Source organism: Tamandua tetradactyla, chromosome X (genome assembly GCF_023851605.1).
Source record: "Tamandua tetradactyla isolate mTamTet1 chromosome X, mTamTet1.pri, whole genome shotgun sequence".
NCBI lineage: Eukaryota > Metazoa > Chordata > Mammalia > Pilosa > Myrmecophagidae > Tamandua > Tamandua tetradactyla.
In genome coordinates, this window is record NC_135353.1 from 4,137,050 (window position 1) to 4,164,473 (window position 27,424).

General features: G+C 37.4%; 1 protein-coding gene across 1 annotated transcript in view; it reads right to left on the reverse strand.

The window, feature by feature from the left end:
* The window catches only part of GABRA3 (gamma-aminobutyric acid type A receptor subunit alpha3), a 249,801-nt gene that overhangs the window by 41,803 nt on the left and 180,574 nt on the right, over positions 1-27,424 (reverse strand). The window contains exon 6 of the mRNA XM_077146483.1: positions 9,563-9,645. Within this exon, the coding sequence (XP_077002598.1) occupies positions 9,563-9,645 (83 nt within the window). The remainder of the gene's footprint in view (positions 1-9,562; positions 9,646-27,424) is intronic.

The window sequence follows — 27,424 nt, forward strand, 5'->3', positions numbered from 1 at the left end:
GTATTAATTATAAACTGCATAGAATAGTGAAAACATTACCTCAACTGCTCAGCAATGTAAAAAGTAGCAGAAGTCTGTTCAGGGAAAGGGTAGCTGATGGAAGGTGTTTTCCACCCCCAAAAGAAAAGAGGAATTTCTTGTTGGATCTCTTAATTTATGCAGAGTAATTAGAACAAACACCTCTGAATATTAATCCTAAGAATTGTGGCTTTTTTCTTCTTTTATACCAAGTACATATTTGACAATACATTGTGAAGCTACCAGTACCTCGGAAACTTCATCAGACTCAGAGTGGCAACTTGGAATATGCAAAAAGCAGTGATTTCATTTCTTTGGCAATAATAAATGGGAACAGAGGGACTCGTGAAGTAAGAGAGAAACTCTGTTCTAATACAGAAATCAAAGCAGGAGAGGCGAGTACTAATGAAGGAAGAGAAGAAAGAAGTAAATAAAACAAATGGAAAACTACTTGATGGTCTGCCCTGAGTCATACTCTGTGGGGTGGTAAACAGAGATTAGTAAGGTTGCAGTGACTGTTTTCAGGGCGCCTGAAATCTTTTTCAGGAGACAGAGGAAAAACAGCAATTATAGTACAAATCTGAACATGAGAAGTATACACACCACTGGAACAAAAACAAGTGTTAGGTGGAACCAGAGGTGAGAGCTATGACCTCTGCTTCAGAGTGGGGTTTTAGAGAAGAATTTATAAAGTAGATGGTATTCAGGAGATGACGCCACCTTCAGAAGGGAAAAGGACATTCCTACCAAAGGAACAATGTAGCAAAGGCCAAAAAACATGCAGAATTAGTGTTAAAGAAATTAATGTTATCTCTTTGGAGCAAAGCGATCTCTGCAATATGGATGATTTGTTGTAGAGAGTGAAACTGAAGCCAAGAGAGCAGTTAAAAGGCCATCTAATATTTGATATGAGTGAAATTTGGGGCATAATAAATAGTAGTAGGCAGTGGATGGTTGAATTGAGCAAGAGAGAGAGATTTTAAGAAGTAGAACAGACTATATAACTGATTGTTTTTCATGGTGGTTAAGAAAGGAAGGAATAAAGGATTCTGGATAACTCTGAGATTTGGAGCTTTTGCAAGTACCTGAATAATGAGGTAATTCATTTACCCAGTGGGAAATCGATTTCTTCCCCTTTAGACCTTCTCTCCTTCCTCTATGGCCCTTGGGTTCTTCTTACCCCTTAGCCTCCCTCCCTTTGAGTCCCACCCTTTCTTCTTAGTTATAATAATTCTATTTTCATGGAGGAAAGGGGCATGGTGAGGAGTTCTTTTGAATTTCACAGAAACTACATCTACCAGACCATTAGATCTTTTATACTCCCAGAATTGCCTCCTCAACATATGGGTATTACGACACAAGTACCACCTTGTTTAGTTGCTTAACCAAATGCCTCCTTTTGCCATCAGAGCCTTGGTATGTGTCATATTCCAGAAAAATGGAAGTAGAAAACAATCTGGCCACAAGAGCACCAGTGGAAAGCATTCCTTCTTCTTCTAGTTTGCTAGCTGCCAGAATGCAATATACCAGAAATGGAATATCCTTTAAAAAGGGGAATTTAATAAGTTGCTAGTTTACAGTTCTGTGGCCAAGAAAATGTCCCAATTGAAACGAGTCTATAGATATGTCCAATCTAAGGCATCCAGGGAAAGATACCTTGGTTCAAGAAGGCCGATGACGTTCAGGGTTTCTCTCTCAAGTGAGAAGGCACATGGCGAACACAGTCAGGGTTTCTATCTCGGCTGGAAGGGCACATGGCGAATATGGCATCATCTGCTAACTTTCTCTCCTGGCTTCCAGTTTCATGAAGCTCCCCGGGAGGCGTTTTCCTTCTTCATCTCCAAAGGTCACTGGCTGCTGGACTCTCTGCTTCGTGGTGCTGCAGCATCCTCTGCTCTCTCCGAATCTCTCATTCTCCAAAATATTTCCTCTTTTATAGGACTCCAATAAACCAATCAAGACCCACCCAAATGGGTGGAGACATGCCTCAACCTAATCCAGCCTAACAACCGGTCTTGATTAAATCACATCTCCAGGGAGATGATCTGATTACAGTTTCAAACATTCAATATTGAATAGGGATTATTCTACCTTTGTGAAATGGGATTTTGATTAAAACATGGCTTTTCTAGGGGAAATACATCCTTTCAAACCAGCACAGTTCTGAACTCATCTTGTCACAGATTGACTGCTACCTTGCTTGAGAGATTCAGACACTCATTGATTGAATATTAAGATACTATATGAGATAGTTAATGCACATAAGCCATAAGACATTTTGAGCACACACCCATTGAGCTTACAGTTTTATGAGGAAAGACAGACACTAAACGAGTAAATAAACAAACAAAATTATACTAGATTGTGACAAGTCTCATGAAGAAAATAAAACAGACTTATGGAGTCAAGAGGAGTTTCAATAGCATGATCAGAGAAGGCTTTTTGAGAGGGTGGTTTATAAGGTGAAACATGATAAGTAAGAATAAGACTGTCATGGCATAAAAGACAACAAGTACAAAGACTTTTAGGTGGGAAAGTAATGAGTTTCTAGGAACTTTCAGAAGGCCCATGTAAAAGGCAGGGGTGGGGGATCTGAGATAAGCTTGAAGACTTAAATTGCAGTCAGAATATAAGGTCAAAACCAAGAAAAGATAATCAACTTGTTTGGACACACTCAGTAAAAGCCCAAGGGTTCTGATGACCTGATAATTATAGCCTAAGTTTGATATACATATAGAACAAAATGGAAATAGACAGTATACGAGTTTTGTTTGTTTGTTTGTTTGTTTGTTTTTACATGGGCAGGCACCGGAATCGAACCCGTGTCCTCTGGCATGGCAGGCAAGCGTTCTTGCCTGCTGAGCCACCATGGCCCTCCAAGTATACGAGTTTTATAACCAAAATGACTGCATTTCTCAGGGCTTTTTAATTATCCAAAGTTACAGGACAAATTATAGCCACTGATTACTGGAAAAATCAGAATGATATTTTGGATATGTAGCGTGAAGTACTGGAGAGAATACTGAACTTCAAATCAGAAGATCCAAGTGTTAATCCCTGGCTATCCCCAGGATACTATATGAAATAGGCAGTGGCTGAAATATTGAGGGTAGAGCAGTGGTTTGAGAATCAGGAGACCTGGACTCAAATTTTGATTCTGTAACTTATTAGTAGTATGACTTTGGGCAACAACTTATCTTCTCTGAACCTCAGTTTCCTATTGGCTTAGGACAGTGCTTGAAGTGGACACCAATGAGGTGAGCAAAATCTAGGGAGGTGTCATACATCATTTTATCCAATCTTATTTTACAAAGGGCTAGCTTCTCTGACATATTTAAATACCTATAGATAGCCATGTTCAAGACCAGTAATTATTAATTTCTGTAGAATATATATTTATAAACATAGTGGAAGACTCCCCCAGCTGCCCCAGTCTGCAGGCATTCCCTAGGCAAGGATCTGGCTGCCCAATCCTGTTTCCCTCAAGGGTGGGGAATGGGCACTCTAATCCTCCATTTTGGAAACTCTTCTTTGTTGCCCTTTTGTATTCTTCCCTACCCTCCAGCTTAAGTCCTGTCTTGAGTCCCTGTGCACTTCAGTCTCTGTGTCTGGATATGGGGGGGATCTGTCTCACTACTGTGAGAGATTTTATAGTCTGAGTCCCTCATCAGACATGGGAGAGATCCCAGATGCTGCCTCTGGGAACATCCTGAGCTGTGTAGGACTGAGTGAAGGCGAAGGAGAGGACTGACCAGTTTGGGACAGAAGTTTCCTACTTGATATTTTTATATTTCTCTGATTCATTATTTTTAGGATCCTTCGCCAGTCTTTACTTTCCTCCAGATTTCTGAACAAGTCAGAAATGTCCTTTTGCTGAATCTCTGGGGAGTGGTTTGTAGTGACTATCTTATGTTGCAATGTTGATGACGTCACTCCAATATTTGTCTTTTTGTATAATTTAGCCACATAGAATTATAATTTGACAGACTTTTTTCTAGCACATTGAATATGTCATCCTAATATCTTCTTGCCTCTATGGTTTCTGATGTGAAATCAGCATCAATCTTATAGAGGATCCCTTGTACATGAGTTGCTTCTCTCTTACTGCTTTTAAGATTCTCCTTTTTGTCTTTTAACAAGCATATCAGCTTGTTAAACTAACTCAGAGCTCACTCATTGGGAAAAGCCCTATCTTCTGGGTGTTGGTGTTTGTCAAAAGCAACCAGTGGCAGTTGATTACGATGTGTCCAAATGTGGATCTCTTTGAGTTTATCCTGTCAAAGTTTTTTGAGCTTCTTGGATATGTAGATTATTTTTTCATCAAATGAGGGAATTTTTAAGCAATTATTTCTTCAAATATTCTTTCTGTACCTTTCTCCTGTCCTTCTGGAACTTTTATTAACCATATGCTGATATGCTTGATGATGTTTCATGGGTCTCTGAGGGTCTTTCATTCATTTTCATTCTTTTTTACCTTCTGTTCCTCAGGCTTGTTAATCTCAACTGATCTTCCTTAAAGTTTTCCAACTCTTTCTTCTACCTGCCAAATATGCACTTGAGCCCCTCTGGTAACTTTTTCATTTCAGTTATTGTACTTTTCAACTCTGAAATTTCTTCTTGGCATCCCTTTATAATTCCTATCTCTTTGTTGATATGCTATATTTGGTGAGACATCATTCTCATGTTTTTCTTTAGTTGTTTAGAAACAGTTTCCTTTTGTTTTTTGAATGTGCATTGAAAGATGATTCAATGTCTTTGCCTAGTAAGTCCAATATCTGGGACTACTTACAGATTTCTTTTTTATTTGTATGGGTGATATTTTCCTGTCTATTTGTAGGTCTCATATTTCTATTAAAAACTGGACATTTCAAATAATAAAATGTGCAATTCTAGAAATCAGATCCCTGCCATCCCAAGGACTTTTATTGTTGCTGTTTAGGGACTTTCTTGAACTAATTCTCTAAAGTCTATATTCTTTGTCATGTGAGACCATTGAAGACTAAGTTGAGTTAGCTTAATGTTCAACTAAAGATTGGACAATGATTCCTTTAAATGCTTCCATCAGTAAGTCTTCAAGTGTTTACTGAAGGACTCAGGGTGTGCACACCTTTAAAATGGCCCAGCAGTTTACAACTCTGCTTTAGCTTTCAATTCCTGCTTGAATAGAATTGTAAAGTCAGCCAGAGTGTAGAGATTAAGATCTTCTCAGGTATTTCCTGGTCGTGCTCACAACCCTGTACATGTGTGTGGCCTTCTAGATATCCAGGAATATGCTGGAGCATTTAAAAGCTCCCTATGGAAATCTCCCTGCCCAGATTTACCTTTTATGTTTTTTGACCAGACTCATGTATCACCACCTGAGGCAGCTGCTATATTAAACAACTGCCACTGGTTGCTTTTGACAAACACCAACACCCAGAGGATAGGGGTTTTCCCAATGAGTGAGCTGTGAGTTAGTTTAAATAAAGACAAACCCATGAATGGGGGTTTTCTAGAGAAAAGGCTAAACAGGTCAAAGAGTGAGAATCCTCTTGGGATAGATATTTTTTCAAGAATGGTTCCAAACCAGTTGCCCCTCCAGTCTTCTAGTTGATGGTTCTAACACCTACCTTGGTTGCAAGGCTGCTGGTTTTTAATGCTGCCACAGTATAGGGGAGAGGGGGGTGTGATAGGGCAAGTTAAAACACCACAAGGTCCCGTGGTATTACTGAGAATCATCCATTTTTCTTGACTAACACTCCTTAAATTGTTCTAAGCCTTTGGTTGATTTCCAGAGTTTGGAGAAAGTTTACTTTTGATAATTTTTCAAAATGTTCTTATTTTTATAGAGTGATTTTCAGAGATACTTACTCTGCTATTCCAGAATTATTCAAGCTTCTTTAAGGTTAATTGTAATTGCCCACTTAAGAATTTAAATCACCCTGTCCTGGATATATTTTAATTTTGACTTCCAGGACACCACATTACCTTAGGTGTTCTCATACATCATGTGTACTCCCCTTAATAGTCTTATTTACTGAGTTATTTTCTCTAGGCTTTAAATGTTACAGTGACCCAGGGAAACAGTCTTTTATCCTCTCTGGTTCTTTATGTACAGTCATTTCCTTAGTGAGCTCATCCAGTCTTATGACTTTAAAAGCCATCTATATGCAGATGACACCTAAATTAAACACCCAGTCCAGATATCTTTTCCAAACTTTAGACTTACATCCCATGTAACCAGCACCCAGTTAAAAAATCTGAACATTACCAGCAATCAGAAACGCCATTTGTGTCCCTTTCCAAGCACTACCCCTACCCAGCATTACTACTTTCCTGATTAGTGTTTTCATATGGAAATTCATTCCTGATATTTCTTTGAGAGTTCATATATTTTTCTGAATATCAGATCCTGAGAAAAATCAGTCGAGAAATCAGGAAAATGTTAAATAGTATTATAATTCCTCTGCAATAATTAAAGCTTGTCAAAAAAACACAGAGACAATACTGATTCAAAGGAATACGCCAATGTAAAGTCACAAGCAAGAACAGGAAATGTTGGCACATTGAGTGGAGAGTTTTGAAATTTCCAGGAATCAGAACAGGAGTACATTGGTCTGAAGTGGTCACATTTAATCTGCTGATATCGTTTATTATACGTGTGAGTTTGTAGTTCTAAATGCTGCTAATGGTGAGTCATTTTTGGAAATAAAATATTAAGTCTATATGAATAGTGTACTTTATACAAACCATTTGAGTAGTCTATCAAGAAATGAGTTTGGGAAGAAAAGTAAGTCATTAAAATGGCAATTTTGACTTGTGATTCTGTGTAGTGCTATAAACTTTTCTAAGAGATATAAATGTTATTTTCTGTCTTTTTTTCATTGTCATCATGGTATGTGTGTGTAATAATACCGTCTGAGATTTTAATTTGCATTTCCATTTTTACTATTATTGTGGCTATATTTCCACATACACACATGCACGCACATACACGCACACACACACGTCATTGGGAAATCCAATTTTATAAGGTGCCTGTTCAAGGCTTGGCCCTTTTACTATTTAGGTTTCTATTTCTTACAGATTTCTAAAGGTCCTTAATATATTATGAATTTGAGTTCTTTCTCAGATATATGCAATGCAAATATCTTTTCCCATTCCTTGGCTTGCCTTTTCTCTCTCTTGGTGGCCTTTGATAAATAGAATTTCTTATTTTTAATATATTCTGTCATCCTTTCATACTTGGTGGTTAGTGCTATTTTATGCCTGTTTAAGAAATCTCTACCTCCCCCAAGATCATGAAGGCAGTCTTTTGCATTTCCTTCTAAAAGCTTTTATTATTTTACCTTTCACCCTTTCACATTTTGATCTGCAATCATTTGAAATTATTTTTGTGGATGGTGTGAGATGAATCAAGATCCCCCCTCCCTATTTCTCTATCATTATCTTTATCTCTCTGTGCTTTTTGGACTCTTTACTCTGTCTCATTAGTCTGTCTATTCTTGCATCAATAATACCCTGTCTGGATTACTATAGATTTTAATAGCTCTATATATTTGATATTGTTTTTATATATTCTCCAGTTTTATTATTCTTCTTCAAAATCATTTTAGCTATTCTCGGCATGCTTCCATAAATTTTAGAAGCAGTATTGTTTTCTTTATATTTATCCTGTTTGGGGTTTACATGCCTTTTTGAATCTTTGTATTGATAACTTCCATCAGTTTTTTAAATTTTTGGCAATTAATTATTTAACTATTGCTTGTTTCCATTGCTTTGTTTTCCATCTGCAAAATTATACACCAAAATTTATTTTTGCAGTGTCCCAAATATTTCTTACTCCCTTTCTTTTATTTCATCTCTTTGGGGTTCAGTTTTGCTATTTTCCACTTACACATTTTTGGTTCTGCTTGATAAACCTATCCATTGAATTCAGAGTAGTAGATACTGTAATTGTCTGTGGATAATTTCCAATTCATTCTGCTTTATAGATTACAGTTTTCTGTTGAAATTATTTCTACATCGTTTGTTTTATTTATCTTTCCTCTTTTTACTTGAACATATAAAACATAGTTTTTAAAGTCTTTATCTAAAACTCTTATATCTGGATCAACTGTAGGTCTATTTCAATACTCTACTTTTTAATCTTGGTTTTAGGTCATATGGTCCTGCCTACTGGTATGCCTAATAATTTTTAATTGGATTCCAGGGACTGTGTATAAAATTATAGCATTCAGATGATGTTAACTTCCATCAGTGAGGCTTCATTCTCTCTTTTGCTAGGCAAATTGTTTGAGAAAATTATCATCTTAATCCCATAATGTGCTGAGCTAGGTTACAGTTTTTGTTAAACCTGGTCTGTCTGTGTTGTTTGTCTGTAATTAAAACATAGCTTTCTAAAATTTTAAACTAATAGCCTGGCATGACTTTTCCTCAGGATTGGAAGACTGCAGGGAATCCAGCTTTGATTTTCAAAGGTTTTCATATTAGATTTAGCCTCATGCTCTATACAACTTCACACTTTAGCAATTATGTTAAAGAGTACTCAGTCAAGGTTTTGAGACCTTTTAGATATTTACTCTTTCCCTTTGTGACCATCAAAATTATTACTGTTTTTTTTTTTTTACTCCTTCAGCCCTTTGTCTGGAGCCAATCCTGGATTTAAAGTTGCAATCAATGGTCAGAATTGGCACTGTCCACAGTTTTGATGAATGAGGGTCACAAGTTCATCTCTGAAAAGTTTGCCCATTTCTCTAAAATGTTAGTTTTCAATCATTGTTGCTTCTACAGTTCTAGATTTTCAATTGTTGATGGGGGGAGTGCTGGCTATCCACAAACAACTCTGTCCTCTCCAGTGTAGAATTGATGGTCATCTCATTTGATAACAAATCCATTAGGGTAAAAATCTACAAGCTACTCTTGAATTCTCTCTTTTTAAAATACTTCATATCTAATCATTGGAGAATTCTGTTGGCTCTACCTTCACATTATATCCAAAATCAGGCTACTTCTCACTACTTTTACCACAATCACTCTGATCTGAGCCATCACCTCTTACTTGAATTATTGCAATAATCTCCTAACTGGACTTCCAGCTTCTAAAAGAAGAAACTCTCAACAGTCTCTTCCCTTATACTACATACTGTGGAGAATTGGAAAAAGGTATATGAGGATACAGGAAAAATGGACATTTCAAAAATACAAACATATTCTGTTTGAGGGATTTTGTCTTTAGGAAGCTGCTACTGTAAGATATACCAGCTCTGTCCTGCTTTGTCTTCTAAGGAATTTAGGAAACAGATGTCATTGTTTCAAACTAATGACAAAGAAATTAGTCTGAATTGGTGAAATAAAATTTGCTATAACTGTATGAAAGGCTGAGTCTCCACCTCCACTCCAGTCCCATACCTGAATTAGGACCACTCGACTCCACTCCCATCCCTGAGTTATTGCCATACCATCCTTGGTTAAGGATCTCAACTTTAGAAACTCCTAGGGGAGAGAATAGGAAATGCATTTCCTTTGGAAGAAGACAAGGCAAGCAAAAGAAGAAAATACGTACAGCTTCCAAACTTGAGTGGACAGGCATGCACGTCCATGGGAAAGTCTTCCAGGTGCATAGGGCACTCAGCATGAATTGTTAACCTAAAAGACAGAAGAATTGAAAATAAAATTAAGCTAAAGGAAACGGTATTAAATTCTGGGTTGCCATTTACCAGCAATGGAGTGATCTTAAGAATAAAAGAAAATTTGTTTAAGTTCGCTGAAATTCAAGTTTTATGAACACAAGGCATGGATTAAATGACCTAAACAGCCTATCAAAGCAGCATTCACTATTCAGATAATTAGATCATATCTCATCCCACCTACCACCTTTAGAAAAACAAACATAACTTGTCTGCTCTAACTTAATCACCCCCCATGAAACCTGAAAACACTAGGTCACTGACTTATTCACTCCTGATCATTTTAATTATCTCTTAAATTGGGTTAATAATATTGATTCTTCTCAGCAGGCTAATACACAAGTCAACCAATTTAAAGATTGTGCTATAGAGGAAAGCTGTGTGCAAAGAATATCATTACTCTGACAGTGAACAGATACAAAAGATGGCTCTGCTGTTTAAGGCAACTGCTAACTTTGTTGAAAGGGATGGCACCTGGAGAACACACACAGATGTGCACGCACCCAGCATCTGGCCACTCCAGGAAAAAATATATCAAGGTAATGGAGGACATCAGAAACCTAAGGGATCAAGAATGAAGAGTTCATGCTTTCCAAACAGTGGCTACATATGTATGGATTCCTCAATGGGGATCTGGTTGGAGTATGATTTGGTATGTCCACATACCCAGGTGGGAGGCCCTGGACACAGAACCCCCTACCCTTGTAGCCTACAGGGCAGTTTAGTATCCTTCTTCCTCACTTCTACTTTCTCTCCCTCTCAGAAATAGTTTTAAAAGTCCAATAATGTATGCTCAGTTACAGGAACAAATCTGACAGCATAGTCCAGGTCCTTTTCTTCCTAGTGGAAGGAGACAAATATTCATAGTATATGTTGATACACATACCTGCCATTAAAATTGTAGCAAGCATTATGAAGAAGTATAGGAAACAACGGGAACTCACAGCACTGCACTTAAGAAAGATTTCTCTTTGGTAAATAACTTGTAAATTGCAGTCATGCAATGTGGTAGAGTGGCAAGAATCTGCACTTTGAAATCAGGCAAACCTAGATTTAAATTCTGATTCCACCCCTTTCAAGATGTGAGATCTTGTAGAAATTACTTGTTATTTCTATTCTGTTCTACTTGTATTCTCATTAACTAGGACAGTGTTTGACATATAGCTGGAATGGAGAAAATACCTCTTGAATGAATGAATGAATACATGAAAAAATGGAGTTTTAGAACATTTTGGAGGGCGGTGCGATGGTGTCTAAGTGGCAGAATTCTCGCCTGCCATACCAGAGACCCGGGTTCGATTCCCAGAGCCTGCCCATGCCAAAAAAAAGAAAGAAAGAAAGAAAAAATCTTCTGGAATGAGAATAAAATACGAAGAAAGAACTGGGATGAATTGCCAAAAAAAAACCCGATGCTGAGCACAAAAGCAAGACATAGAAGGGAACATATGCTATGACATCACTTAAATGAAATTGTACAAAAAGTAAAACTAACCTACAGCAAGAGAAAGAAGACCAGTACTTGCCTGTGGCCAGGGCTTGGGGCTTGAGGATTAACTTCAAAGGAGAATGAAAGAAATTTCTTTGTAGTGAAGGAAATGCTCTATATTTTGATCTGGTGGTGGCTGCATGGGTATATACATTTGTGAAAACTCATCAAACTGTATGCTAAAAAGGTAAATTTTATTATATATAAATTATACTGCAGTCAATTTTATTTAAAAAGAAAAATGTAAACTTGAAACTAAAAGAAGTTCATAAGGATTTTGGCTCCAGATATGATACAATTTTTTTTTCTAAGTCCCCTCTGGGAAATCTTTCCTATAATGATATATTAAAGCTTCCTAGGCAGATGCCCAGTCAGCCTAAATAATCTATGCTAAGGCTCTCCATCTTATTTCTTTTGAAATGTTTGAGTCTCAACTTCCCTTGGCCCTTATAGCAGCCTCCTATGTGGAAATGGAACCCACACAGCAAATATTAGGAGTTTCTTGGAAGCTGGCTCTGATGAGCTGTTTCTAGCTGGGTTTTACACCACTTGTTTATATTGGCCCCAATCCCTGTCATCCTCTGAGAGTACTAATACATTAAAATCCTGCCATCAATCCTAGAGTCACTCATTTCTCTAATAGCTTCCTCCCCTAGACAGGCACTCCTCTGAATACTTGTTCAGGGCCCAAGTATTCTTTGGAATCAGAAGCTCAGCCTAATGAAAGATCAATATATCAGACTGAGATGAATATGTCTCACTTCCTAGGTAATTACCAAAGTAGCCTGTTGAGGAAGTGTCTTGTTGAGGCAATAAATAAATGAAATGCCTATAAACAATCCCACGTGTACAGCCTCCATTTCTCATTTTCCTCAAGTTCAGTATTATGTTAGCATTATCAGGAAGCAATGTACTAGCAAGAAGACATCCTTCTTAGTCTATTGCTGACTAACACTGCTTCTCTGAGGCTGATGAGATAAAGATACCAGGAAATTATTTATTTGAAAATTATAGACATCCAGCTGTCTAGGGAGGCACAGGAGGTTCAATGTATAATTGTAATCATTGCTGACAACCCATGAGATTCCCATAGCACATTGCAACTTTTAAAGCGCATTCACGACGATCCTAGTAAAACACCTGTCCCTAACATTTTTGAGGCAGGGTTCTTGATTACCTGGAACTAGGGATGGTATTGACTCCATTTGTTCCCCATAGTGACTTTGTGAGAAACATATTACAAGCATTATTATCACCACCCCTATTTCAGAGACCAGAGCCCATGGAGTTAAAGTGACTTGCTAAGAGACACAATCTGGAGATTTGGACTGCAAATCCAGTTTTTTCTACACCTTCTATCTTCTATTAATCTGAAAGTAAATGAATCCTTAGTTACTTCAGGAATCTTTCAGTCATATGAGGATGCCCTAATTATATATGACTACCTTCAAGCAAACATTCCCTAAGTGTAAGGTAGTTGTCAGAAGATACCAAGAGAAGGAGGAAGACTTAGAGATGCACAAGTCATTGTCCTGTTAAAGGAGGAGGTAGATAATATTCACGCATGCAGTTGATTAACACAGTGTAGGAGTTGAATATTATTAGATTGAGTACAGTCAGGGTGCTTCTTGCTGCAGAGAAGGCTGGAGGGGGTCTTGAAGGTTTTAGTTAGATAGAGGGAGAAAGAGGGAGAGAAAGAGGGAAGGACTATATGAGACTGACTTATTCACTCCTGATCATTTTAATTATCTCATATTGGGCTAATAATATTGATTATTAATATTAACCCAATATTAAGTAGAGAACATTAGAAAGTGTTTAAGAACAAATAAAAAGAGCACTGCACAAGTTACTTTGAAAGTACTCTTAACCCACAATATCTGCTTTCTATACTGTGCTTTATGCTTAGATGGGATAGGTGAAAAATGGATAGGTATGGAAGTATTAAAAATCAGTTCTGCTCCTAAGAAATGACTGCCTTTTGCCTCTTCATTATCTATTTCTTATGACCTTATTCTCTATGTCCCCAGGACTATGGGGTAAATATAAAGCAATTTCACATTGGCATTACTCATAAAAGGCAGTGTCTTAGAAAAACTAATGTAAAGAGAGGGAACATAATTTTCTTTATTAACCCCCAATGGAAGAGGTGGGACAAGATGGCTGCATAGTGAGTTTGGAATTTAATACTCCTCTAGGGAAGCTATAAAATAGCCGGGAACTGTCTGAAACAACTGTTTGGGGGACTACCATGACCAGACATGAGTCATACACCAGTCTGAAACAGGTGGAATTACCTAGGTCCCATACAGAACTGTAAGTCTCCCAAGCCATAGAGGCTGGCACCCGTACCCCACTGGCATGGCAAGCTACCCTGGAGTTGGTTCTCTTAGTGGAAAAGAAGCTCTCTCTACTAGCAGCAAGGAAAGTAGCTCGACCAAGCTCCAATTGTGGAATTAACAAATTTGGACTGCTAAATACAAGCTCCAACACGGATAAACCTAGTATAAACAGGAAAGGGACCAGTAGGTTTTGCCCTGGCAGAGAGGAGGTGCAGCTGATGGGAAAAAAAGAGTCTTTTGGAGTTGGATCAGCTCAAAATGCTGGAAAAGGACTGGGCCCTAATAAAGGGACACATAGAGCTAGATATCAACTCTGGCTCTTGACTGGCCAACCCAGAGAAACTGGGGTGTGGCTCTGAAAAGGATATTTTTTTTGCTCTCCATTAATTTTGTTCCCCAGCACTGCCCCAGACAACAGCAGAATTAAGGTATATCTGAGAGACAAAGTAACTAGTCAGGTGAAGGAGACAATTCCCTAAAGGGTGTATCTTTAAGTAGTCTCTACTGGGAACAATGGAAGAATGGAAGGTAGCTAAGCCAAGCTCCAATTGCAGCTTTAATCTTGGTAGATTAAAGGGCTGATGGGAAAAAAATGAAATAAAAAAGAATAAAGACGGAGGCTTTTGGAGTCAGGAAAGCTCAGAGTACCGGAAAAGGGCTGAGCCCAAAGAAGGAGTGCATGTAGAGCCAGGTATCAACTCCAACTCTTGACTGGAAAACTTTGGGGACTGGGGACTGGCTCTGAAAAGGAATTTCTTTATTTTCTTTTCTTTTAAACTATTCTAAGTAGCTCATTAGGGAAAGTCTCAGGCATTTTCAACTGTCAGCAGGACCCAGGCAAGCTAAGATGGGTCTGAGAGACAAAGTTGGGGAGATAATTATTAAAGGGTGCATCTTCCCCAAGAAAAGGGGGGTTGGGACCCATCACAAGTGACTGCTGTCTTTCAGAGAATTCATGTCCCAGGGTCTGTATGCTGGTTTGAAGCTATTATGTATCCCAGAAAAGCCATGTCTTTTAATCCTCGTTCAATATTGTTGGGTGGAATATTTTTATTGTTTCCATAGAGAAACAGCCCACCCAATTGTGGGTGGCAACTTTTGATTACATCGTTTCCATGGAGATGTGTCACCACCCATTCCATGGGGTTGCTTACTGGAGTCCTTTAAGAGGGAACCATATCTTTAGAGCCACCAGAACCCACAGAGCCAACAGAAAAGACGGAGTTCCGGGGAAGTCATTAAAGAGACAGCTAGCAGATATTGCCATGTGCCTTTCCAGCTAAGAGAGAAACTGTGAACTTCATCGGCCCTGTTGAACCAAGGTATCTTTCCTTGGATACCTCAGATTGGACATTTTTATAGCCTGGCTTTAATTTGGACATTTTCATGGCCTTAGAACTATAAACTTGCAACTTAATATATTACCCTTTTTAAAAGCCATTCCATTTCTGGTATGTTGTCTTCCAGGAGCTTTCATACTAATGCAGGTTAGAAAATGGAAACAGATTAATCTTGCCTTCTACCTCAGACTCTGTCTCAACCAAGCCCCTGGTAGGGATAGTCTGTTGAGAATTAAAGGCACTGCATTACTTTATGCCAGTGGAGAGCTGTGGGCTACAAGTGCCACCTGCTGGGCAAGATTAGGAAAGCACAGAGACCAGAGGATTCACTGGAAAGCCTGACAACCTGCTGGGTCTCACCCTCAGGGAATCCTAATACTGATTACACCCTCTTCCTGAGACATGGGCCTGTCTGGTCTGGGAAAATCTGATTGGGGTCTATATATTTGAGAAGACCCTACTGAGGAAAAGGTTCCATATATGCAGGACAAGAACCAGAATAACAAGAGCTGAAAAATTCTGATCAGTTAAACAAAAGATATGCTAGAGGTGTAGAATAAGTTGACTGAATGCCAAAGAACAGAAAGCGAACAAAGCCAGCCAAGGAGAAAACTTAAGTAAAAGAGTGAAAAAACAACCTCCAGAATAAACTAATCAAGGAAATCAGATGCCTAGAGACCAGTAGACAATTTCAAGTCATACTAGGAAAAACAGAGATATGACCCAGTCAACAGAAGAAACTAACAATTCAAATGAGATACAGGAGTTGAAAAAACTAATTAAAGATGTTCAAACAAACATGCAAAAATCACATCAAAAATCAAATCAGCAAGTTGAGAGAAGATATGGCATATGAGATGAAGGACATAAAGAAGATATCAGGCAACAAAAAAAAGAACTCAAAAATTTGCAAAAACAAAAGGCAGAACTTACAGGAAGGAAACGCACAATAGAAGAGATGAAAAACGCAATGGAGACCTACAAAAGCAGATTTGAAGAGACAGAAGAAAGGATTAGTGAACTAGAGGACTGAACATCTGAAATCCTATACACAAAAGAACAGATGGGGAAAATAATGGAAAAATATGAGCAGGGTCACGGGGAATTGAATAACAAAATGAAACTGCATGAATATACATATTCTGGGCATACGAGACAGAGAAGAGGAGGGAAAAGGGACAGGAAGAATAATAGAGGAAATAATCACTGAAATTTTACCATCTCTTACAAAAGATATAAAATTACAGATCCTAGAAGTGTACCATACCCCTAACAGAATATATCGAAATAGACCTACTCCAAGGCACTTACTAATCAGATTGTCAAATGTCAAAGATAAAAGACAGAATTCTGAAAGCAACAAGACCAAAGCAATCTACCACATACAAGGGAAGTTAGATAAGAATATGCATGGATTTCATATGAAACTATGGAAGCAGAAGGCAATGGTATGATATATTTAAAATACTGAAGGAGAAAAACTGCCAATCAAGAATTCTATATCCGGCAAAAGTATCCTTTGAAGATGAGAGAGATTTTCAGACAAACAGATACTGAGGAGTTTGTGAACAAGAGACTGGCTCTACAAGAAATACTTAAGAGAAAACTACAGGGACATAGGAAAAGACAGAAGAGAAATTTGGAGAAGAGTGTAGAAATGAAGACTAACAGGAAAGGTGAAAGGAGGAAGAGAAAAAAAAAGATATAACATATAAAATCCATAAGAAAAAATGGTAGGAGAAAGTATGGCCTTTATAGTAATAACATCAAATGTTAATGGATTAAAGTCCCTAACAAAAATATATAGACTGGCAGAACAGATTTAAAAACAGGACTCACCTAAGAAAAAAAAACAAGACCCATCTATATCCTGTCTAAAGACACTCACCTTAGACACAAGGAGGAAAGTAACTTGAAAGTGAAAGGTTTGAAAAATAAATTTCACACATGCAACAACCAGAAAAGAGCAGGGGTAGCTCTACTAATATCAGAGAAATTGCACTTCAAGTGTAAAACAATTAAAAGAGACAAAGAAGGACATTATGTATTAATGAAAGGGATAATTCATTAAGAAGACAATCATAAATATTTATACACCAAGCCAGAGTGCCCCAAAATACATGAGGCACACAGTGATAGCACTGAAGGGAGAAGTAAACAACTCTACAATAATAGTTTGAGACTTCAATACATAGCTCTTGTCAATGAAAAAAAAACATCTAGACAGAGGCTCAATGAGGAAACAGAGATGTTGAATGGTATGATAAGTGACATAGACTTAACAGACATTATAGAACACTACACCCCACAATGGTAGGATACACATTTCCTGGCAAGTGCCTAAGTATCATTTTCCAGGTTAGATCATATGTTGGCTCATAAATCAAGTCTCAAAAAAATTAAAATGATTGAAATTATACAATGCAATTTTTCAGATCATAATGGAATGATGTTGGAAATCAGTAACAGGCAGAAGGTCTGAAAACCCTGAAATATATGGAGGCTAAGCAACATACACTTAAATAACCAGTGGGTCAAGGAAGAAATTATAAGAGAAATCAGTAAATATTTTGAAGCAAATGAAAACAAAAACAAAGCATATAAAAACTTATGGGATGCAGCAAAGGCAGTGCTGAGAGGGAAGTTTATTGCCCTAAATGCCTGTATTAATAAAGATGTGCAAGAAAAAATGAAGGGCTTATCGGCTGCTCACCTGGAGGAATTAGAAAAAGAAGAGCAAACTAACTCCAAAACAAATAGAAGGAAAGAAATAACAAAGAGTAGAGCCAAAATAAATTAAATTGGGAACATGAAAGCAATAGAGAGAATCAACAAAACCAGAAGTTGGCTCTTTGAGAAAATCAATAAAATTGATGGACTCTTAGCTAGGCTGACAAAAAAAAAATAGAATGAGGTTTCAAATAAACAAAATCAGAAACGGGAGAGGGAACATAACTACTGAACCCACAGAAATGAAGGAGATAATGAGAAGATACTATGAGCAACTATATGATAATAAACTAGGCCAATTAGACTAAATGGACAACTTTCCTAGAAAAGCATGAACAAACAACATTGACTCGAGAAGAAAAAGACGATCTCAAAAAACCAATCAGAAAAGATTGAATCAGTTATCAAAAAGCTGCCCAAATAGAAACATCCAGGACCATATGGCTTCACATGTGAATTCCACCAAGAATTCAAGAAAGAATTAGTACCAATCTTGCTCAAACCCTTCAAAAAAACTGAAGAGGAGGGGAAACTACATAATTCATTCTATGAAGCCAACATCACCCTAATACTAAAACCAGACAAAGACACTACTAGAAAAGAAAATTATAGACCAATCTATATAAAGAATATAGACCCAAAAATCCTCAACAAAATCCTCACAAATTGAACCCAGCTGCCCATTAAAATAATTATACACCATGAACAAGTGGAATTTATTCCAGGTATGCAAGGCTGTTCAACACAAGAAAATCAATTAATGTAACACACCAAATCATAAATCAAAGCAGAAAAACCATGTGATCATCTCCATTGATGCAGGAAAGGCATTTTACAAAATCAGTATCCTTTCTTGATGAAAACCCTCCAAAGGAACAAAATAAAATGGAACTTCCTCCACATGATGAAGGGAATCTATGAAAAACTCACAGGTAACATCATGCTCAATGGGGAAAGACCAAAAACTTTCCCCTCTAAGATCAAGAACAAGACCAGGATACCCATTGTCGCCACTGTTTTTCAACATTGTCCTAGAAGTTCTAGTTAGAGGAATTAGGCAAGAAAAAGAAATGGAAGCTATCCACATTGGAAAGGAAGAAGTAAAATTCTCACTATTTAAAGATGACATAATACTATATGTAGAAAATCCTGAAAAATCTACAGTAAAGCTGCTAGAGCTAATAAATGAGTACAGAAGCATGGTAGGGTACAGGAACAACTCCCAAATATCAGTAATGTTTCTATACAGTAGTAATGAGCATTCTGAGATGGAAATCAAGGGAAAAAAATCCATTTACAATGGCATCCAAAAGAATCAAGTATTTAGGAGCAAATTTAACCAAGGTCACAAAATACCCATATACAGAAAACTACAAAAAACTGCCAAAATAAATCAAAGAAGGCCTAAGTTAATGGAAGGAAATATCATCTTCACAGATTGGAAGACTAAATATAGTTAAGATGTCAATTCTGCCTAAATTGACTTATAAAGTCAATGCAATATCAATGAAATCCTAGCAACTTACTTTGCAGAACTAGAAAAACCAATAACTATATATATTTGGAAAGGTAGGGTACCCCTAATAGCTAAGAATATCTTGAGAAAGAGGCATTAAGTGGGAGGTTTCACACTACATAACTTTCAAACATATTACAAAGCTACAGTGGTCAAAAGAGCATGGCACTTGCATAAAGGAAGATATACTGACCAATGGAATCAAATTGAGTGTTCAGAAATATACCATCTCATCCAAGGACAACTGATCTTTGAAAAGGCAGTCAAGCTAACTCAACTGGGACAGAGCAGCCTCTTAAATAAATGGTCTTTGGGGACCTGAAGATCCATACCAAAAGAATGAAAAATGACCCCTATCTCACACCTTATAGAAAAATTAACTCAAAAATGGATCAAAGACCTAAATATTAATGATAGAACATAAAACTTTTAGAAGAAAATGTAGGGAAATATCTTAAAGATCTTGTTATAGGAAGTCATTTCCTAGACCTTACACCCAAAGCATGAGCAATGAAAGAAGAAATAGATAATTGGGATCTCCTCAAAATTGAATACTTTTGTGCATCAAAGGACAATGTCAAAAAAGTAAAATGGCACCCTACACAATTGGAGAAAATATTTGGAAACCACAGATCAGATAAGAGTTTATTATCCAGAATATATAAAGAGATCCTACAACTCCACAACAGAAAGATAAACAATCCAATTAAAAAATGGGCAAAAGGCAGGACAAACACTCTTCTGAAGAGAAAATACAAATGGCTCAATAAATATGAAAAGATACTCAAGTTCACTGGCTATCAGAGAACTTCACATCAAAACCACAATGAGATTATCATCTCACATCTACTAGAATGGCCATTATTAAAAAAAAAAAAACAGAAAATGACAAGTGCTGGAGAGGATGTGAGAAAGAGACACACTTATTCACAGCTGATGGGAATGTAAAATGGTGAACTGCTCTGGAAGACAGTTTGGCAGTTCCTCAGGAAGCTAAGTATAGAACTGTCATATGATCCCGCAATCCCATTACTAGGCATATATTTGGAGGAACTGAAGGCAGGAACATGAATGTACATTTGCACACCGATGTTTGTAGTGGGGTTACTCAAGATTTCCAAGAGATGGATACAGTCCAAATGTCTGTCAGTGGATTAGTGGATAAAGAAATTGTGCTATATGCATACAATTGAATATTACGCTGCAGTAACAGAAAAAGTCAGGAGGCATGCAAAAATGTGGAAAGATTGAGGACATTAGGTTGAGTGAAATTAGCCAGAAACAAAAGGACAAATACTGTATGGTCTCACTAATATGAACTAATATTATGAATGAACTTTTAGTGTTAAAGTTGAAAACACAGGTTTTCAGGAGACATGAAGAAGGTAGAGATCAGGTATTTGATGCAGAAGGAGTACAGAATGTTCAACAGGATTGATTGTATAGATCCGGAAATGGATAGCACAATACTATCTGATGGTAGCACAATATTGTAAGTGCATTGAACAAAGAAGAGTTAGTATGGTTGGAAGAGGAATGCTAGGGGCATGTATGACATCAGAAGGAAAGATAGAAGATAAAGAGTGGGACTGTATAACTTAGGGATACCTAGAATGGCCAATGATTGTTATTAAATGTACAAATATAAGAAAGTTGTTTTTTTTTTTTATTAATTAAAAAAAGAATTAACAAAACAATTAGAAATCATTCCAATCTACATGTACAATCAGTAATTCTTAATAACATCACATAGTTGCATATTCATCATTTCTTAGTACAATTGCATCGATTTAGAAAAAGAAATAAAAAGACAACAGAATAAGAATTAAAACAATAATAGAAAGAAAAAAAAACAAAAAAAACAAAAACAAAAAAACCTATACCTCACATGCAGCTTCATTCAGTGTTTTAACATAATTGCATTACAATTGGGTAGTATTGTGCTGTCCATTTCTGAGTTTTTATATCCAGTCCCGTTGTACAGTCTGTATCCCTTCATCTCCAATTATCCCTTCTCTTTTTTTTTTTTTTTTAATTAACGGAAAAAAAGAAATTAACCCAACATTTAGAGATCATACCATTCTACACATGCAATCATTAATTCTTAACATCATCACATAGATGCATGATCATCATTTCTTAGTACATTTGCATTGGTTTAGAAGAACTAGCAACATAACCGAAAAAGATAAAGAATGTTAATATAGAGAAAAAAATAAAAGTAATAATAGTAAAATCAAAACAAAACAAAACAAAACAAAAACCTATAGCTCAGATGCAGCTTCATTCAGTGTTTTAACATGATTACTTTGCAATTAGGTATTATTGTGCTGTCCATTTTTGAGTTTTTGTATCTAGTCCTGTTGCACAGTCTGTATCCCTTCAGCTTCAATTACCCATTGTCTTACCCTGTTTCTAACTCCTGCTGAACTCTGTTACCAATGACATATTTCAAGTTTATTCTCGAATGTCCGTTCACATCAGTGGGACCATACAGTATTTGTCCTTTAGTTTTTGGCTGGATTCACTCAGCATAATATTCTCTAGGTCCATCCATGTTATTACATGGTTCATAAGTTTATCTTGTCTTAAAGCTGCATAATATTCCATCGTATGTATATACCACAGTTTCTTTAGCCACTCTTCTGTTGATGGAGATTTTGGCTGTTTCCATCTCTTTGCAATTGTAAATAATGCTGCTATAAACATTGGTGTGCAAATGTCCGTTTGTGTCTTTGCCCTTAAGTCCTTTGAGTAGATACCTAGCAATGGTATTGCTGGGTCGTATGGCAATTCTATATTCAGCTTTTTGAGGAACCGCCAAACTGCCTTCCACAGTGGTTGCACCCTTTGACATTCCCACCAATAGTGGATAAGTGTGCCTCTTTCTCCGCATCCTCTCCAGCACTTGTCATTTTCTGTTTTGTTGATAATGGCCATTCTGGTGGGTGTGAGATGATATCTCATTGTGGTTTTGATTTGCATTTCTCTAATGGCCAGGGACATTGAGCATCTCTTCATGTGCCTCTTGGCCATCCGTATTTCCTCTTCTGAGAGGTGTCTGTTCAAGTCTTTTTCCCATTTTGTAATTGGGTTGGCTGTCTTTTTGTTGTTGAGATGAACAATCTCTTTATAAATTCTGGATACTAGACCTTTATCTGATATATCATTTCCAAATATTGTCTCCCATTGTGAAGGCTATCTTTCTACTTTCTTGATGAAGTTCTTTGATGCACAAAAGTGTTTAATTTTGAGGAGTTCCCATTTATTTATTTCCTTCTTCAGTGCTCTTGCTTTAGGTTTAAGGTCCATAAAACCGCCTCCAGTTGTAAGATCCATAAGATATCTCCCAACATTTTCCTCTAACTGTTTTATGGTCTTAGACCTAATGTTTAGATCTTTGATCCATTTTGAGTTAACTTTTGTATAGGGTGTGAGAGATGGGTCTTCTTTCATTCTTTCGCATATGGATATCCAGTTCTCTAGGCACCATTTATTGAAGAGACTGCTCTGTCCCAGGTGAGTTGGCTTGACTGCCTTATCAAAGATCAAATGTCCATAGATGAGAGGGTCTATATCTGAGCACTCTATTCGATTCCATTGGTCGATATATCTATCTTTATGCCAATACCATGCTGTTTTGACCACTGTGGCTTCATAATATGCCTTAAAGTCAGGCAGCGCGAGACCTCCAGCTTCGTTTTTTTTCCTCAAGATGTTTTTAGCAATTCGGGGCACCCTGCCCTTCCAGATAAATTTGCTTATTGGTTTTTCTATTTCTGAAAAATAAGTTGTTGGGATTTTGATTGGTATTGCATTGAATCTGTAAATCAATTTAGGTAGGATTGACATCTTAACTATATTTAGTCTTCCAATCCATGAACACGGTATGCCCTTCCATCTATTTAGGTCTTCTGTGATTTCTTTTAGCAGTTTTTTGTAGTTTTCTTTATATAGGTTTTTTGTCTCTTTAGTTAAATTTATTCCTAGGTATTTTATTCTTTTAGTTGCAATTGTAAATGGGATTCGTTTCTTGATTTCCCCCTCAGCTTGTTCATTACTAGTGTATAGAAATGCTACAGATTTTTGAATGTTGATCTTGTAACCTGCTACTTTGCTGTACTCATTTATTAGCTCTAGTAGTTTTGTTGTGGATTTTTCCGGGTTTTCGACGTATAGTATCATATCGTCTGCAAACAGTGATAGTTTTACTTCTTCCTTTCCAATTTTGATGCCTTGTATTTCTTTTTCTTGTCTAATTGCTCTGGCTAGAACCTCCAACACAATGTTGAATAATAGTGGTGATAGTGGACATCCTTGTCTTGTTCCTGATCTTAGGGGGAAAGTTTTCAATTTTTCCCCATTGAGGATGATATTAGCTGTGGGTTTTTCATATATTCCCTCTATCATTTTAAGGAAGTTCCCTTGTATTCCTATCTTTTGAAGTGTTTTCAACAGGAAAGGATGTTGAATCTTGTCGAATGCCTTCTCTGCATCAATTGAGATGATCATGTGATTTTTCTGCTTTGATTTGTTGATATGGTGTATTACATTAATTGATTTTCTTATGTTGAACCATCCTTGCATACCTGGGATGAATCCTACTTGGTCATGATGTATAATTCTTTTAATGTGTTGTTGGATACGATTTGCTAGAATTTTATTGAGGATTTTTGCATCTGTATTCATTAGAGAGATTGGTGTGTAGTTTTCTTTTTTTGTAATATCTTTGCCTGGTTTTGGTATGAGAGTGATGTTGGCTTCATAGAATGAATTAGGTAGTTTTCCCTCCACTTCGATTTTTTTGAAGAGTTTGAAGAGAATTGGTACTAATTCTTTCTGGAACGTTTGGTAGAATTCACATGTGAAGCCATCTGGTCCTGGACTTTTCTTTTTAGGAAGCTTTTGAATGACTAATTCAATTTCTTTACTTGTGATTGGTTTGTTGAGGTCATCTATGTCTTCTTGAGTCAAAGTTGGTTGTTCATGTCTTTCCAGGAACCCGTCCATTTCCTCTAAATTGTTGTATTTATTAGCGTAAAGTTGTTCATAGTATCCTGTTATTACCTCCTTTATTTCTGTGAGGTCAGTAGTTATGTCTCCTCTTCCATTTCTGATCTTATTTATTTGCATCCTCTCTCTTCTTCTTTTTGTCAATCTTGCTAAGGGCCCATCAATCTTATTGATTTTCTCATAGAACCAACTTCTGGCCTTATTGATTTTCTCTATTGTTTTCATGTTTTCAATTTCATTTATTTCTGCTCTAATCTTTGTTATTTCTTTCCTTTTGCTTGCTTTGGGGTTAGCTTGCTGTTCTTTCTCCAGTTCTTCCAATTGGATAGTTAATTCCTGAATTTTTGCCTTTTCTTCTTTTCTGATATAGGCATTTAGAGCAATAAATTTCCCTCTTAGCACTGCCTTTGCTGCATCCCATAAGTTTTGATATGTTGTGTTTTCATTTTCATTCGCCTCGAGGTATTTGCTAATTTCTCTTGCAATTTCTTCTTTGACCCAGTCGTTGTTTAGGAGTGTGTTGTTGAGCCTCCACGTATTTGTGAATTTTCTGGCACTCTGCCTATTATTGATTTCCAACATCATTCCTTTATGGTCCGAGAAAGTGTTGTGTAAGATTTCAATCTTTTTAAATTTGTTAAGACTTGCTTTGTGACCCAGCATATGGTCTATCTTTGAGAATGATCCATGAGCACTTGTGAAAAAGGTGTATCCTGCTGTTGTGGGATGTAATGTCCTATAAATGTCTATTAAGTCTAGTTCATTTATAGTAATATTCAGATTCTCTATTTCTTTGTTGATCCTCTGTCTAGATGTTCTGTCCCTTGATGAGAGTGGTGAGTTGAAGTCTCCAACTATTATGGTATATGAGTCTATTTCCCTTTTCAGTGTTTGCAGTATATTCCTCACGTATTTTGGGGCATTCTGATTCGGTGCGTAAATATTTATGATTGTTATGTCTTCTTGTTTAATTGTTCCTTTTATTAGTATATAGTGTCCTTCTTTGTCTCTTTTAACTGTTTTACATTTGAAGTCTAATTTGTTGGATATTAGTATAGCTACTCCTGCTCTTTTCTGGTTGTTATTTGCATGAAATATCTTTTCCCAACCTTTCACTTTCAACCTATGTTTATCTTTGGGTCTAAGATGTGTTTCCTGTAGACAGCATATAGAAGGATCCTGTTTTTTAATCCATTCTGCCAATCTATGTCTTTTGATTGGGGAATTCAGTCCATTGACATTTAGTGTTATTACTGTTTGGATAATATTTTCCTCTAACATTTTGCCTTTTGTATTATATATATCATATCTGATTTTCCTTCTTTCTACACTCTTTTCCATATCTCTCTCTTCTGTCTTTTTGTATCTGACTCTAGTGCTCCCTTTAGTATTTCTTGCAGAGCTGGTCTCTTGGTCACAAATTCTTTCAGTGACTTTTTGTCTGAGAATGTTTTAATTTCTCCCTCATTTTTGAAGGATAATTTTGCTGGATATAGGAGTCTTTGTTGGCAGTTTTTCTCTTTTAGTATTTTAAATATATCATCCCACTGTCTTCTAGCTTCCATGGTTTCTGCTGAGAAATCTACACAAAGTCTTATTGGGTTTCCCTTGTATGTAATGGATTGTTTTTCTCTTGCTGCTTTCAAGATCTTCTCTTTCTCTTTGACCTCTGACATTCTAACTAGTAAGTGTCTTGGAGAACGCCTATTTGGGTCTAATCTCTTTGGGGTGCGCTGCACTTCTTGGATCTGTAATTTTAGGTCTTTCATAAGAGTTGGGAAATTTTCAGTGATAATTTCTTCCATTAGTTTTTCTCCTCCTTTTCCCTTCTCTTCTCCTTCTGGGACACCCACAACACGTATATTTGTGCGGTTCATATTGTCCTTGAGTTCCCTGATACCCTGTTCAAATTTTTCCATTCTTTTCCCTATAGTTTCTGTTTCTTTTTGGAATTCAGATGTTCCATCCTCCAAATCACTAATTCTATCTTCTGTCTCTTTAAATCTATCATTGTAGCTATCCATTATTTTTTCTATGTTTGCTACTTTATCCTTCACTTCCATAAGTTCTGCGATTTGTTTTTTCGGTTTTTCTATTTCTTCTTTATGTTGAGCCCATGTCCTCTTCATGTCCTCCCTCAATTTATCGATTTCATTTTTGAAGAGGTTTTCCATTTCTGTTCGTATATTCAGCATTAGTTGTCTCAGCTCTTGTGTCTCATTTGAGCTATTGGTTTGTTCCTTTGACTGAGCCATATTCTCAATCTTTTGAGCGTGGACAGTTATCTTCTGCTGCTGGCGTCTGGGCATTTATTCAGATTTCTCTTGGTGTTGGACCCAGCAAGGTTGTAATATTTTTCTGTGAAATCTCTGGGTTCTGTTTTTCTTATCCTGCCCAGTAGGTGGTGCTCGTGGCACACGTTTGTCTGCGGGTCCCACCAGTAAAAGGTGCTGTGGGACCTTAAACTTTGGAAAACTCTCGCCATCCTGGGGGTTCGCTAGCCGAAGCGACTTGAGCCGGCCCGGGGTCCGAACGCAGGGAGGGTTGCTGGTCGCCGCAGCCAGGGAAAGAGCCCGTCCGAATTTCCTAGTCGGCCCTGGGCAACAAGCGTGGCGGGAGGGCGCCAGCGGCAGCGGCCCGCCCGAGAGAGTGCACGTTCCCCGGGAGTCACAGGGTCACCGTTCTCCGCGGCCTGGGGGTTTCCGATCCAATTCTCTCAGTTGGTCCGGGGGCTGCGCGTGATGTGGGCGCCAGTCGCCTTGGTTTCAGGGGACCACCTCTCCAATTCTCCCAGCCGGCCCGGGAAGGGGGAAGGGAGTAACTCCGGCCGCTTGCCACCCCGCCCGGTAAGGCCCGCGCCTCGGCGATCTCACCCGAGCTGCTTCTCTCAGCCAGCCAGCCGTTCCAGGATGGGGTACGCTGTCTTTTTTATCTCTGTTGTGGATTTGGGCGCTTTCTGTATCGTTTCTACTCCCCTAGTAGGTGTCCTGGAGAAGAAACTAAGATCCGCGCGTCTTACTAAGCCGCCATCTTCCAGGAAGTCCTCAAGAAAGTTTTTAAATGAGGGAGAACAAAATGAATGTCAAGATTGTAAGCTGTTGAAAATGCATGTTATATGGAAAAAATACAATCAATGCAAACTAAAGATTATAGTTAACAATAACATTTGTTAACTATATGTAACAACTAGCTACATTGTTACTATATGTAACAACAGTTACTTCCATTAAATGTGACAAAGACAATAAACCAAAGCTAAATGTCAACAAGAGGGGTATATAAGGGAAGGCTATGAGATTCTTGGTGTTGTT